The sequence below is a fragment of the Cygnus atratus genome, chromosome 10 (genome assembly GCF_013377495.2).
Source record: "Cygnus atratus isolate AKBS03 ecotype Queensland, Australia chromosome 10, CAtr_DNAZoo_HiC_assembly, whole genome shotgun sequence".
Taxonomy (NCBI): domain Eukaryota; kingdom Metazoa; phylum Chordata; class Aves; order Anseriformes; family Anatidae; genus Cygnus; species Cygnus atratus.
The window spans coordinates 7,244,666-7,259,234 of NC_066371.1; the positions used below are offsets into that span (position 1 = coordinate 7,244,666).

Here is a 14,569-nt window from a genome sequence, read left to right on the forward strand (position 1 = left end):
TATTGTTGTGGAGCAGCGTGAATGGCTTTGGGGAGAGAGAAGCTGATGTCTCATCTGCTTGTGGGGACATGGCTAGAGAGGGTGAGGTGGGAACAGAAACAACCCTGTGGGCTCGAGAGAGTTGTAGGTGCCCAGGTGGTGATCCTCTGTCCTCTGCTGACTTCCAGTGCACAAAGCCATGTGGGGCAGGGACAAGAACACGGCTCGTGGTGTGTCAGCGCCCCAACGGAGAAAGGTTTACGGATCTGAGCTGCGAAATCCTTGACAAGCCACCGGACAGAGAGCAGTGCAATGTGCAGGACTGTCCTAGAGATGCTGCCTGGAGCGCTGGTCCTTGGAGCTCGGTACGGCCATAAACTCTTTCTCTTTGTGAACCGTTTTGTGGATATCCCATAACAACCAATTTAATTTGCTTCAAACCAAGGTGCTAATGCTTCGTGTCTTAAAACTGCACTTAAAGAGGATTATTGATGATATATTCAGAATAACACCTGTTCAGGAAGGGCTTACATTAGGGGAGCTCAAGTCCTTTAATTTAAGAGGCGTTTTCTGCTAAGTAGTCAACTTTGTCCATTTTGCTACACCGAGCCAGTGCTGTGCAGTATGAGTCTTGGTTCTCACGGAGTCCTTTGCATATGGATTTAAACCTGGCATTTATGCAGTACCTTTGCATCGAAGTTAAATTGTGCTGATATTCCGTGGCAACACTGCACTGTGTGCCTACTGGTTTACAAGTTGCCTGTTCTCTGCCAAACACAAGCTGACAGGGGAAAAATTGTCCTAAATGGCATCAACTTCCTTGCAGGTACAAGTGTGTATAGATGCATGTGCATGTCCCTAGCCGCCCCACGCACACTTACATAGAAATGTGTGCATTCATACCATGTATTTCTACTCCCATATAAAACATGAGTGTGATGCACTGCGCAGAGGCACCTATAAGCTATCCTCACGCATCTCTCTGCTGTTGCTGGAGAGTTTGTCTGGCCGGCATTCCTCTACAGAGATGCTCTTGCAGTGGCTTTAGATCCTGAGCCAGGATCTAAGATGTTGTTTTGAGTCGTGCAGCTCAGAAATTCTCCCTGCCCAAAGCAGCAGCCCCCGTGCCAGCGCAAGTGCCGTGTGGGGCACCTCTGGCGTGCTGGAAACCACAGACCTGCCCGTTTTGGAGTGGCCTTCAAACAGATGTCAACTTTTAGTGGGTGTTTTGCTATAACAGCTTTTCAAGAAGATTTAAAAAAAATGGAAGAAAAAAGATAATTTGACTCAAAAAGCACTTTACAAAGAGGCCTTTTTTCTCTTATAATGTGTCAGACTTCCTTAATTGTCATGGTTTGATTGAAAAGTTGTCTTGCTAGAACATAACCTCACTAGTTTCTGTGGATGCTTCAGTAACACGGATGCCTTCAGTAACGTTTCTCAATATTTTTCTCATACCTCAGTGATACGCAATAGCCATAAAACTGCTGGACTAGTATTCATACGGTGCTTCACCAGTACAAGGGACAGTGATATGAAATGTTTCATTTGAGGTGCTAATGTATCACTTGTGCGCTGATAGTTGGCGCTACAAATGAGCGAGGAGAGCTAAGCAGAACTAGCAACCGGTGCGGCGGCTCTCTCACAGCATTACCAGCTGAGAAGTGCTGTGAGCCTTTGTTACCCATGTGGGGACGTTTGCAAGAACCACAGGCGTGGACAGACTTGCGTTGCGTTTTGGTGTCACTCAGCGTTCAGCCTCTTCACGGCTGTTCAGCAGCAGGCTGCAGGGCTGCGTCTGCTCCTCTGCTTAAAATGCAGGGTGCGCTCCTAATGCAGGATGCAGTCCTGTATTTGGCTGTTCTGTTTTTTTTTTTTACCCAGAAAAAAAATCCTTTGTCTCTACTAAATCTCTTGCCTGTATTAACCTTGGTGGGTTGTCCCTCGCTCGGTCTCCTGGGAAGAGCTGGGATGTCGGGGCAGGGGCATCCTTCCCGCAGCATCTCCTCCCGTCTCCCCTAGGGGATGTGGACCCTGGTGCTCAGCACCCCCTCGCTCCCCTTCCCAGTGCAGGGGCCGCCAAGCCCAGCTCCAGTCACTGCCACGAAGTGACTCGGTTTTTCAGGTCTTGCTACCCAAGTGTCATTTGGCTCTGACGTAGGGGACCCCAGAGCTGTTTGAAGACTGCATTTTATCTCTGGGGTCAACAGGGCGTCGTGTCCCTCCTGCAAAATGCTCTACGTGTATGTCTACCTCGTGCTACTACTGTAGGTAGCAGTGTCCAAATTTTTTCATTAGTGTGGAAGCACCTGATTTGCTTTAGCTCTGTCATCGGTTGCAAACATCATTCTGTAGCCGTACGTACTTCATCTGTTTGGATGGAGTGTCACTACCATATTTTTTTGGTCACTTTTGAAACAAGAGTATAGTATTAGCTGAAACTTTTCAGCAGTATGGATTTATGTATTTATGTAAAAGTGTATTTATTTTTCCAATATTGTTATTTAATTTTATATAAATATTGCATACATTTACAATGTTTAATGTTGATGTTGAACAGTGAAAAAATTAAAGACAAGTAGAATGTAATCATAAATGAATTTGTATAATGATTTCTTGAGTCTTTTGCTAAATTAAGATCATATACTTAGTTTTTGGTAACTTTTACTAAATTTTCTGAAATGGTTTACTTGCTTTGTTCTCCAACAGAAACTGTCATTCTTAATTAAAAAAAAAAAACAGTTAAAAGTGTATGAATCATGAAGTTTGGGTAAACTCATTTCTTGCAAGCATCTGATTGGCTTAGCTTCACACAAGTTGGAATAAAATAAGTGCTATAAAATACATACAAATGAAAGCCAAGAGAATCTGAAGAGTCCAATCCTCAGTCTTCAGGCAAAATTCCACTGCAGTTTTATACAGTAAACAAACGATTTTATCTGGCTGGTTAAATCCAGGTTTTAAAGAGACAATTAAATGAATAAACAGATTCTGTATGGAAATGGTAATTTTATAATAGGAGACTGGTGAGGTGCCTTGTTATTATAATGTACTTTCAAAGAGGACTGAGAGGAGGTGATACTTTTATTTCCTTGCTTATTTAAGAACATGTATTTAAACACTGCAGAACTGTAAGCGTGTGATAGACCTGACTTTTTTATTAAAATAATGCTTTAGAAAATATGCAGAGACTGTCACCAGGATACGGAGAGTCTTTTTTCTCCTCTGAATGCCTTATGATGTGAACACAGATGTCTGTACATGCTCTTGAATAACGAGAGGAAATCTCGCCATGTTCTCCAGAATGAGGGAAATGCTCATGGAGTATTATTTGTCGCTTCCCTTAAACCCCAATCCTCAACCCATTCCTCTCAGAGCAAATCTGCTCCTTGCAATAGCCTCTGTGAAATTTCGGTGCTGGAGAGTTTACCCTAACGTGCACTGTATCCTGATACAACTTGTGAGTAATGCCAAATTCCCTTGTCACGGGCTTCTCAGTCTTTCCGTGTTAGGAAACAGACACAGATAAGGAAATACAGTTATATCTCACAGCACCCTGCCCTGGGTCAGGCGGGTCAGTCGTTTGGACTTCATTGTGGTGGGACAGTAATCATTTGCATTTGACCCATGGACAGTGGATGGGTGGTTTACTTCCTAAAGAGTATAATAATTTTAAAGGTAATCTGCTCAGCCGAGTACTTATCGCTCTTTGGTATCAAGAGTTGGAGCTGCTAATGCAGTGGTTGGGTAGCTCGTGGTGCCTGGGAAGCTGTGCTGTGTGCTTCCCAGCTCTTATCAAACAGGCAGAAGTGCTGGTTATCATGATTTTTGGCAGGCCTTTTGAGCTGACAGTGAAGAACTGGAAGCTTATAATGAAATAATTAGAATGTTAACTGGCTAGAATCCAAATCCTGTTACTGTCAATGGGAATGCAGTTTTGGGTTCGGATGCTGTAGTCCATTAGCCCATGCTGGAAGCCAGTGGCTTTGCAGGGCTCCCTGGCTGTGTGCAGGGCTGTAGGTAGTGGCAAAGTCTCTCTGGAGACGTGGGAGCACGAGGGCTGCCTGGCACGCAGGAATTTCAACCTGAAAACGGGTGACAGTGCAAAGTTTGGGTTATTTGTATTTAATTCTCTCAAAGCCCCAACCCATTGTTTACAAAATGCCCTCCCCGTGAAGCTTGCTGAAAATAGGCTTTTCAACAGCAATATTCTCCCTGTCGTTGTTCTGATAATATTCTTAGCAGGCAGTGTGTCAGCTCTTGCTAAGGCACAAGTGATAACCAGGGGCAGATTGGGTTGTAAGTGTATATAGCTCTGCTGTTCTCCTCCTCTCTTCTGCAGAAAATGAATTTGCTGTGACAGCAGCATTACCGAGCTGCGGCATGATCCTTTACACATGTTTTTGCAATAACAAAGCCATCCTTGAAAATGAAGTGATGGGCACGCTGAACTCTCCAGTCAGCCAGTGATTCACATTGCTCTTCCTCTCCTTCATTCATACGATGTTGGTTCAGGCTCCGAGGCTGCAGCAGCAAGCCTGTATTTCTGTGTAGTGCCAGGGATTGTCAGAAAACAAATAATAACAATCCTACCCCTGGGAGCCTTGGGGGTAAAGACAAATGCAGCAGAGGAAGGCTGCACAGAAGGTCCCAGCACCCGTAACCCAGGCAGAGGGATGCTCTGTGTGTGGCTTGCATGTCTTTGGAAAAACATGTAGAAATAGATGTAGTACAGATTTAATAAAGCTGATACAAACCAAAATAAGGACTTTGTAGCCTATGGATATCCTCAGCAATCTGTCTCCATCTCAGAGCTGTTTGCTCAGGCCAGGCCCCCAAAGCTGCTGTCTCCCTTGGGTTCCTGTCTGTCTCCTCTCTGGGATCAGGCAGACCTTCTGACTGCAGGGACTGCTCTTTGGTGTGCTGATAAAAGACAAAAAGTTGTCTGCTTTGGCTCTCTCGTCAGAAAAAGGCCTTTGACAGTGCAGACCTCTTTGCTTTGTTTAAAAATAAGCAAACCAGACCCGCCTCAGCCCTGCATTACTGCGTGCAGTCTCACCCAGCCCCAGCACCGCCGGAGGGGCAGAGCCGTGCCTGCCTGCTGCCTTCCTCTTGCCCTGCCCTTGATTTTCCATCCCATTCTTGCTGTTTGCCCATTATCACCAGTGGTCTCTTGCTGCCTCTTCTCCTTAAATGATAACCGTGTAGGCTCGGTTCTGCTGCCCCCCCTGGCCAGTGACGATGCTGTGTGAGCAGGACTGCAAGCACCGCAGCCTGCCCACTACACCTCAGGCGAGGACCCTGCTGCGGTGCTCTGAGCAGGTGCTTAGGTGCTTTGCTGCATCAGCACCTCACAGGGTTATTTCCTGCAACAGCTCTCTGCTGTTTCAATCCTCATATTTTGTCTTTGTGCCTGGTGGGATCTGGTCTGGTGGTTGAATCTCACCTCTTCTGGGCTGACGGAGAAGTAAAAGGAGTAGGTAGCAGTGGTCTCTCGAAAGCCCCCAGGTCCAGGGGTTGAATGTTAGCGTAGAGCCAGGGTACGAGCTGCAGAAAACAGCCAGATCATCTGCTCTTCGTAAGCCTCTCCTGCTGTCTCTGCCAGTGGCAGAAGCTCGCTGGACCAGGGGCTGGACTCAGGAAGGGTGTTTCCTTGTGTCTTGAACCTCTTCTCTTCCCCACACCCTCAGGTGCTGCCTCTCTTCCCAGTGTCTTTCCCAGTCAGAGCAGGTAACTGCATCAGTAATCCCTGATGTTTCCTACCCTATGAATAGTCCAATCCATGCCTCTGTCCTAACCTGCCGTAAAACACTCACCTTTCTCCTCCCGGAGCGAGCAGGTCTCTCCACCCCTGCCAGCAGCTCCCCTTGGGATGTTACGCGATGCCCCTTGAGCAGGGAGATGCAGGACCCCATGGAGGGGAAGGCTGCATTTCATGTGCCTCCCTGGCTGCCTTTTACACTTCCCCTCTTACACATTTTCTCAGTGAGGCGGTTATTTTCCAGGCCACGCACAGCTGGCCTGAGCTTAACCAAAAGGTTTGGGGATTGCTGTTCAGTGAGGAGTGGCTTCGGTCTCCTGGTCATGGATGGCCCCTTCGTGGCTGCGGGCAGACCTGCTGTACACACACACACACACACAGGAGAAATAAATGATAAAATGGCAATTTCTGGGAACATTTCTGTCCCAAAGCATTAGCTTTCTGTGCAATGATTGCAATCCGGGTCTGACTGCAGCAGACGCATACGAGCAGAAACACTTCCAAGGATGAGCTGTGAAGTTCAGCAACTTCCCACAGGTCCCTGGGCTGGGAGCTGGGAAGTCTGCTTGTGTTTTTGTCCGTGTGCCAGGTTCCCACTGCATACCCCAAACTGCAACAATTGCTGTTGCTCAGATCCTAGGGATTGTAGCATTTAGAAGCAAGAATAGGTGGTGATGAGGGATATTAAGCATAAAGATATTTACTGCGTTTCTACCTTTCATGGTGACAGATTTGTGCAGTCATTAGGGAAAACACAATGCAGTTAATCTTGCTCCAAAGGCACTTAACGCTCTATTCATGTTTTAATTTTTACTAGCTCACAGGAAGGCGAGTGAGCCTGCAGCACGCATGAAAATCTGCCTGATGCCCAAGACTGTATGCAGGCTGACAAAGTGTTTGATCGCTGGTGCATTAAGGCAAGATTTTTCTTTATAAAACTGGGGAGTAAGAAGCAGCCCCTTGCTCCTACAAGCACCCGCTGTGATGCACACCTGTGAAATGGGGCTGGCATTCTTTGAGGAACTCTTTATGTTGTGTTTCTCTCCATCCAACACTGAGAAATCCTATCCCTGAATGGTACTTCTAAGTGGTATTATAATACATCTGCTCACTGAAAAAACGAGGTGTCAGTTAGCCGAGGCTGCTTGCTGCTTCAATTGCTACTTTTTTAAAAGTGCCACAGCATGGAAAATAGGCTCCATCAGCCCCTTCCACATCCCATTATGCAGGCTTCCTCAGGTAGCTCACACATTTCCTCCTAATTTGAGGAAAAGTCTCTCCTCAAGTCAGTCCTCCTGCAGTCTCTATTTGGTGATTTTTGCTTGTTTGCTGTTTAAGTTAAAAAGCTTGGAGGGGGGGCAGGGATGCAGCTTTTAAAGCAGGCTCTCACAGCCTTGCTGATTTCCGCACCTGGCAGTCTTTGTAGGGGATGTAACAATGCTGTGAGTGGGAGAAAGAGGGGGAGAAGGTGCTACCTAGCAGATGGATGCTGTAGAAGGGAGGTGCATGCAGCTTCTGCAGGTACCTGTTTCCAATATATCCCGTGAGGTACCGTAACTCGGAGAAATTATTTTAGTGATTTAAGTGCTCGGGATGTTCAATTTTAAGAGTTACCCACATGCATCCTTTCCCCTGGGGCAGTCTGTGCTGCTGGAGGTGCTGCCACGGGGGGCACGCAGAGCCAGGGCCAGCCAGCGCGGGTGTCCCCTGCCGGTGTGCCCAGCGCGAGGAGGGGACACAGCCTGCCCTCACGTGCTGCTCCTCGGGACGTTTCCACAGCAATTTCTGGACAATGCTCATAAGCACACGTGGGCTATGCCCCCTGAAAGAAATCCGGGGAGTTAATGCCTTTTCTTCAGTCCTCGCGGTTCTCTGGGAAGCCAGCACAGGTTAGACAGGCATTTCTAAAGGTTCTCCCAAACTGTAGGACAAAACCAGGGGCAACTATTTCCTAACCAGCTCCTAAAGTGCTGCAGCCACTGGAGAATACCTGATGTGGAGCTGCACCCTGGTGCTTGTCCCACCAATGCCTAAGGAATTACCTGCTAAAATGCCTTGCTGCTTTGAAGCTAATTGAGTTCATTTGCATGCCACGGAGCCCCTGTTGCTGGATAACACAAAGGCTCGGGCATTTTAAGACTTCCAGTAAGGGGCCAGCTGGCTAGGGACAATCCAGGCTTGTCTTGGTGGCGTGTCTTCTGATGTCCTTTGTGCTTGAGAGACTTTAGGGGTACAGATGTCACAAGGCTGTGTCAAAGTTTCCAGCACGTGGTAGCAGCAGCGCAAGTTGTAGCAGGAGGCTGATGTACGCTAACGGGATGCTGCAATGTCACTGTGAGGGTGCATGGTCGGACTCTGCTGGCAGTGGGAGAAGTTTGCTGACATTCAGGAGCACAGCTCCTAATGCAAAGGGGATGTAAGAGCATGAAACAGTGCTGTAGGACTTCGTGGTTTTTCTGTTTTATTTCATCTAGCACATGTTTCAGCTCAGACTGTTGGAAAGGATGAATGAGGGCTTACTTACGAGCGCTCACTTTCTATATAATCCTTAATGTGTGGAAATCTAAACCTACAAGGATTTATTTTAATTTCCTCTGAAAAGTTGCTCCTGGCAGAATCTGATAAAGACGTTTTAGCCTAATTCTTCCCAGCCCCCTCCGCTGCCCTTCCCGAGCTATCTGAGCATACCTATCTTGGGGAATTCATTTGGTGATCACCACAGCTTGCATTTATTATCTCAAATACCTCCCAAATCGTTCATTGATGCACAGGGCCTGGAAAAGCAGTCTGACAGCATTTTCTGAAAGTTTCCATTTTTGGTGGAGAACTTACCCAGATTTTTGCCACTTAAATTTCTGCCCCGCGGTTAGGTGGACATTTGGGTGCACAAAGTTAATGAGAGCAGAGCTTCTCCGCTCCTTGGTGCTGGGGGGCTGGCGATGCTCTCAGCAGCACAGCTTTGGCACGGGATCAGAACCTGGGCCCAGCCAGCCAGAAACTGTGTACAAGTTTTTAAGAGTGTTTTGGATATGTATTCTGTTTGTTTGCTCCTTCCCCTGCTCCTAGCCCAGTGAATCAGGTAGCAGCCACCTTATTCTAGAAAGGTCTTACTCAACAAGGTGTACCCTCATCTTCCCGGAAGGCTGAGTAGGAAATGCAGTGAGGATTAGTATAAAGCACTTTGCACCTATTTGGTAAAGTAGAAAAATCTTCGTCATTCCCGAACTCTGAAACAGAAAACAAATTTCTGTGGAAACAAAAATACAAGCGTGTGCTGGAACAGAGCAATGCATTGCAGGAGAGATTTAGCAACGTGTTCTGACCTTTCTGGAAACAGTTGGTACGGAAATATTTTTCTTGTATTCATTTAAACTTTTTTTTGTTGCATTTATTTAAACTAAGTGGTGTATTTATTTGAAGAAATCAGCAGCATGCCAATCCACAGTACTTGCGTGATCAGTTTTGTGAACGTGCCAGTAAGCATAACTCCCCTAAATCTGCGCTCAAAAGCTTTGATCCTAATGCTGTAAGGAAAGTCCTTTTATTCTTATTTTCCATGTAAAGCACCAGGTGTGACTGCGGTCGTTTTAGGGAGATAATAAAGATGATTGCAAGAGGAAGGTTTACTAGCGTCCTTAGCACAATTGCTGTGGCTTATTTTTTGAAATAGTCCTTCTCTGTTGTTTTATATGCCGCATTAAGAACCACCACCATGTGTTGTTTTCGCACCATCCTACACACTGGGGAGAGGATGGCTGCTCTCCCAGGTCCAGATATTAGGGGTGCTGATATTTGTTGCCGTGCCTCTGCCTCAGGCTGGAGACAGCATTTCAGAGTGATGTTTCCAAGCACTTTGGCAGAGGCAGGTTGGCCATGGGCATGTCCGAGTGCACGTGATCCCCAACTCTAGGGAGCTGGTCAGTGAACAAAGTCAATACAATACCTTGGCTGCGCCTTCAGGGCTGGATCCAGAGACAACTGAAAGCAGTAGGAGCCTCGCTGTTGACTTCAAAGAGCCCTGGATGAGGCCGCTGTTCCACAGCCAGCCACCCGTCCACCCCCAGCACTTTGAAGTATTTTCTACAGGGAAGGGGGGAAGGAAAGAAAGAACGAACGAAAGGAGTCGGTGAGAGGAGTGTTTTTGTCTGTGCTTTTAAAATGTTTAAAGAAGGCAAGGTCAAAGCTTACCTCACTGTGGCATTGTTATTGATAGACATTGTAAGCAGGCGGCAGCGTTTCCAGCGATGAAAAGAGCCCTGCTAATGAAATGCAAAGCTTTTCCAGGGTCAGAAATAACTGATGAGGTGACTGCAGTAGCTAGGTGTGTTGCTCCCCTCAGTCACATGGCAGTGAGATTAAGCACTATCGAATTATTTTGTGCATATGGCTCACATGTGCCTAAAACCTACGTGCCAAATAAAAGTTGGAAATAGCTGAGAAGAATTAGAAGGCAATTATGAGGTAGGCCCTTCGCAGAGAAATTTTCGCTCTCTAATTCTTGGTTGCATCAGGTCATTCGGCCTCTGTTTTCTGTCAGAGCAAATGAGATCATAACTCACATGTGCGTGAAACCAAATGGATGTCTTAGATCTAAAAATGTACAGCTGCCTAACTTTAATGTATATTAAAGGCAGACATAGAAATGATTAATTGCAGCATCTTGAGAATTACACTCAAGTATTAACAAAAGTAGTCTGATTATGTCTCAACCTCAAAGTGCACCAAAATGTGCCTGTAGCCCTGCCATGTTGTGGCATTGAATGCCAAGATAAATGTCAGAATCTGGCTCCACACCAAAGGTAAGCAATCTGTAGAAGGGGGATAGCAATTTTGGAAATTACTGGTACCATATTATGTGCAAGATCAAATGTTTATCAGACAACTTCAGGTCCCCACAAACATACTCGTGTTATAAAATGATGTTGTTACTCTTCCTTTACAATAAATACCAGGCCCAATGTGTTTTTTAAATTAGAGAAAGCATGCACTTTGCTTTACTGGCTTGGGATGTGGGGCAAGACAAAGCCCTGATCAAGTGTGTGAATTTATGCTTTGGTTTTCACCGTCACCTTAAAGTGGTGTTGACCTGTACAGAGAGCACTGAGGAGCACTTGAATTTTTGCTGAAGTACCACTGTTGGCATTTAGCCCAAAGACAGTAAAGGGATGGACGTATTAGAAGTTCATAACTTAGTTTGTTAGGACTTGATGTTTTCTTCTCGTTGCTGATGGTCATTGCCTGGGGAGAAATGTTGAAAGAATGAAAAAATGAACTTCTGATGAGATTTGAAGGCTTATAAAAGTAGAATAACATTAACTCGATCTTTTTTCCTGTTGATACTAAAAAAAAAAAAAAAAGTGAAGTTTATGAAACTCAGTGATTTGTGAAAGTCTTATTTTGGAACAAAGGGACAGCGTTTCCTCTGTTTTCCAGTGCATGGTTGAATGTTGGTCTTTGGGTTTCTTGGCCAATTGTGAAATAGCAGCTGGGCTGAGGAGAGCTCAGCCCTACCACCACGTACACCAGCACAGGGCATGTGGGGTTGAGGGCTCAGGGACAGGCTGTGCCATCGGTGTCACCTGGGGCACCCATCTTACACAGCCGGATCCACCCTGACCTCCTAAAGGGCCCTTAAATCTCATTGACCTCAGGGGATGTGTCGGTCTGGTAGCGGTCTTACAACAGGAAAACAGCCTTTTTCAAGGCATCACTTTTGTATATAAAGCTTTTATATAAGCTTTTAAGCAGCAACATCTGATCTTATGAGTTACATCCCTTTCTCTCCACGTTTGCCTGAACTTTTCCATTTTGGAGCAAGTTACTGCTCTCTCACTGTTTCTTTGTACACCTCTTAACACAATGGGGGCTGAATGATTTGGAAGTAGTGCTGTAATTTAAAATAATCACGGCTGTCAATGCAAGTGCCAATTTCTGGTCTAATGGATTTTCCAGAACTGCTACATATATAATCTGTAGTTTGTTAGGTTTCAAATGTATTCATAGGCAGGGAAGAATTTGGGCTGTAATTTATTTCTTAGCAAATATACTGATGGAGTAGCTTCAAAAAGAAGGAGGAAGCTTTATCTCTGCATGTTTGCTCCTTTCTGTAATGGAAGCAGAGCATTTTCTATGGAGAGATGGTTGGAGCAGAGTGTTTGTGCTCAAGGATTGAGCCAAGATGCCTGTGATACAGTACGTAATGAGTTGCATAACGTGTAATGAAGAAATTGAAACTGAGTCTCTGGGTGCATCATGCTGAGTAAGAGGCTTGTTCTACAAGAAACTGTCATATTAAATTCTTGTCGTGATTCTAGACCCCTTTGATTCCTAAATCTTTTGGAGGAGACTAATCTGAAATCAAAGTGAAGTTGCTTGGGGTTTGCATGCCAGAAATGGTCACATTTGAAAAAGTTCAGTGAACCTGCAGAGGGAGGTTGAAATTCGTTGCTTCACTACAAAGCTTGCAGCTAACATACCTGCTGGTTTCCTTTCTGCTTTGATTCTTCAGGCTCTGCCTTCTTCTGAGTTGTTTTCAAAATGCATAAATCTTCAGGATGAGCATGTCCTGGTTTCAGTCTTTTTTCAGGAAAAAAAAAAATCAGTCTACACTGGTACAGAGTAAAACAAACATGGAAAGACTGCATTTTGCTCCTCTGCCTTGTCCTCTGTGCAGTTATTTCCCTCTCTGAAGGTGTATATCACACTTTACTCTCGGTTTTACCAACATTTGACCTCCTTTTATACCAAGGTAAATGGAAATGGTCCCTTTCAAGTTGTGAGCAGATACTGAGGGCTCCTGCCTTGATCCCCGTAAGATGACTCTGCTCCTTTGAAACCACAGGAGCAATGCCAGGAATCTAGCCCTAAAGCCCGTTATCCCTGCTGAGTGCCAGCTTCTTTCTTCAATTCGATATTGGCATTCGTGGGGCTTTGACCACGAACATCGTGAGATATGAAGTACAAATGGGAACATTTCCAGCGGGTTACTTACTGCCCCTCCGTATCCCCTCTGAACTTTGTGCGGGCTGCCGGGAGCCTGGGGATGTGCTTTTTGGTCCGGTTGAAACAAAAATGCCCTGTGTAGTCATGGCCCATGTGGAACCGCGTAGCTGGCCCTGCGTGAGAGCTGATTTGTTGTTACTTTATATTTACAGTGTTCTGTCTCCTGTGGAAGGGGCCAAAAGCACCGCACTGTGTACTGTTTGACAAAGGAAGGGAGGCATATAGAAGAAGATTATTGCAAGCACCTTGCTAAGCCCAATGTGCAAAAGAAATGCAGAGGGGGCAGATGTCCGAAGTGGAAATCGGGAGATTGGGGACAGGTGAGACACGTTGTATACCCTTTTACACCCTTTGATATTCCTCCTCCGTCAAGTTGGTTAGAAGCTGGTTTTCCCATCACTTCTGTCCTCTTGAATTTTACAAGGGTAAAAGTCTTGGGCCAGCTCCTCAGGTGGCGTAAAACAGTGTAGCTTCATGCTGAAAACGTGGCAGCTTGCTTTTAGTGTCTAACTGAAAGCAAATTCCTTGTATATTTTAAGCTCCCGCTAGAGAAGCCAACAGTATATAATAATAAAGAGAATCTACTATTATTCATGTTTTTAATATTGTCATTATTTAAATGTGTCACATCCCAAGCAAAATCTTCCTTAGTTTTGAGAAATCTGAAATTAATTTTATTATCCGCTTCCTGGGAAAGCCTAAAGAACAGTCAGAGCTGTTCATTAAAAATGCTTTTCACTACCTTTTGTTTCCTAATAAGCTCATCACTTAATTTTGCTTCATTAAAAAGTCAGGCACTGATGCATAGAGCAGAGGCTGCTGGAAATGCGAAAGCGCTTGGAGTTATTAAGCATCTTGTTTGCTGAAAGCATATCTTGAATCCTTGTTTTCCTGAAAATAATGTCTTTGTCTTCACCTTGAATCTGCTGCATCACATTTTTAGCTCTGAACTTCAATTCTCTGTCTACCTCATTAGTGTGCTAATCAGCAGAATTATTGAAAATCCCAGACTAAATGAACTGTTACCTTGTAAAACATCGTGTTCTCTTGCGATCTGTCTTCTACATTCAGGTACAAAACACCAATTCTCACTGTATGCAAGCTCCCTAAAAGATAAATCCTTAACGTGTCGACAGGCACACTGGTGAACATTAGGACTAGGACAGCATATTGTTGTTTAATGTCAACTGTTAAGAAAGGCAATAAACCCGTTGATGTTTTATGATTGTTTTCAGACTTGTATTTTATTTTTTATGCTTACCTTTGAATTCATGCGATAGCAGTGTTTGCCACTGCATTTGTTAAGGGATAAGTGTACATTCACCGTGGAGTTTCAGCTACTGAGATCTGGGTCCTTTATACCAGGTCTGACTGAGAGCACCCAGGGGCACCCTCTGTATGGGAGCGCTGCTCCCGTATTGACAATTAACCCCCTGCTTTATTATCGGCAGGACTAAACCCTCCACTCTATATGGGAAGCTAGATTGAAAATAAAAGGCTATTATATGCACTTGTCATATCCGATTTGCACCTTATTTAAAGTGACTGCTGCTGAAAGCAATTTTTTTTTTACGGCTAATAATTGTAAACATAATAATGTAATGGTCTGTCGATTGCTTTAAAACGCGCTAATTTTAATTGATAAAAGTAAGCGTTTCAAAATTCCCAACATTCCTCCGCATGATTGGAGTTAATTTTATGCAAGTGGAGAAAGAAACACAACTTAATTGGAGGACGAGGTGATTTATGGCCTGAGGTAATCTCTTGTGACTAGGCAATTAAGGAATATTTGTATGCTGATGAGCAGCGAGGAGCAGGCAGCGCGCT

At 45.0% G+C, this 14,569-nt stretch overlaps 1 protein-coding gene across 1 annotated transcript in view; it reads left to right on the forward strand.

Moving 5' to 3' along the window:
- Positions 1-14,569, forward strand: part of ADAMTS9 (ADAM metallopeptidase with thrombospondin type 1 motif 9) — a 74,116-nt gene that overhangs the window by 41,308 nt on the left and 18,239 nt on the right. Inside the window, exons 28-29 of the mRNA XM_035546743.2 lie at positions 168-344; positions 12,895-13,062. Coding sequence (XP_035402636.2) covers positions 168-344; positions 12,895-13,062 — 345 coding nt within the window. The remainder of the gene's footprint in view (positions 1-167; positions 345-12,894; positions 13,063-14,569) is intronic.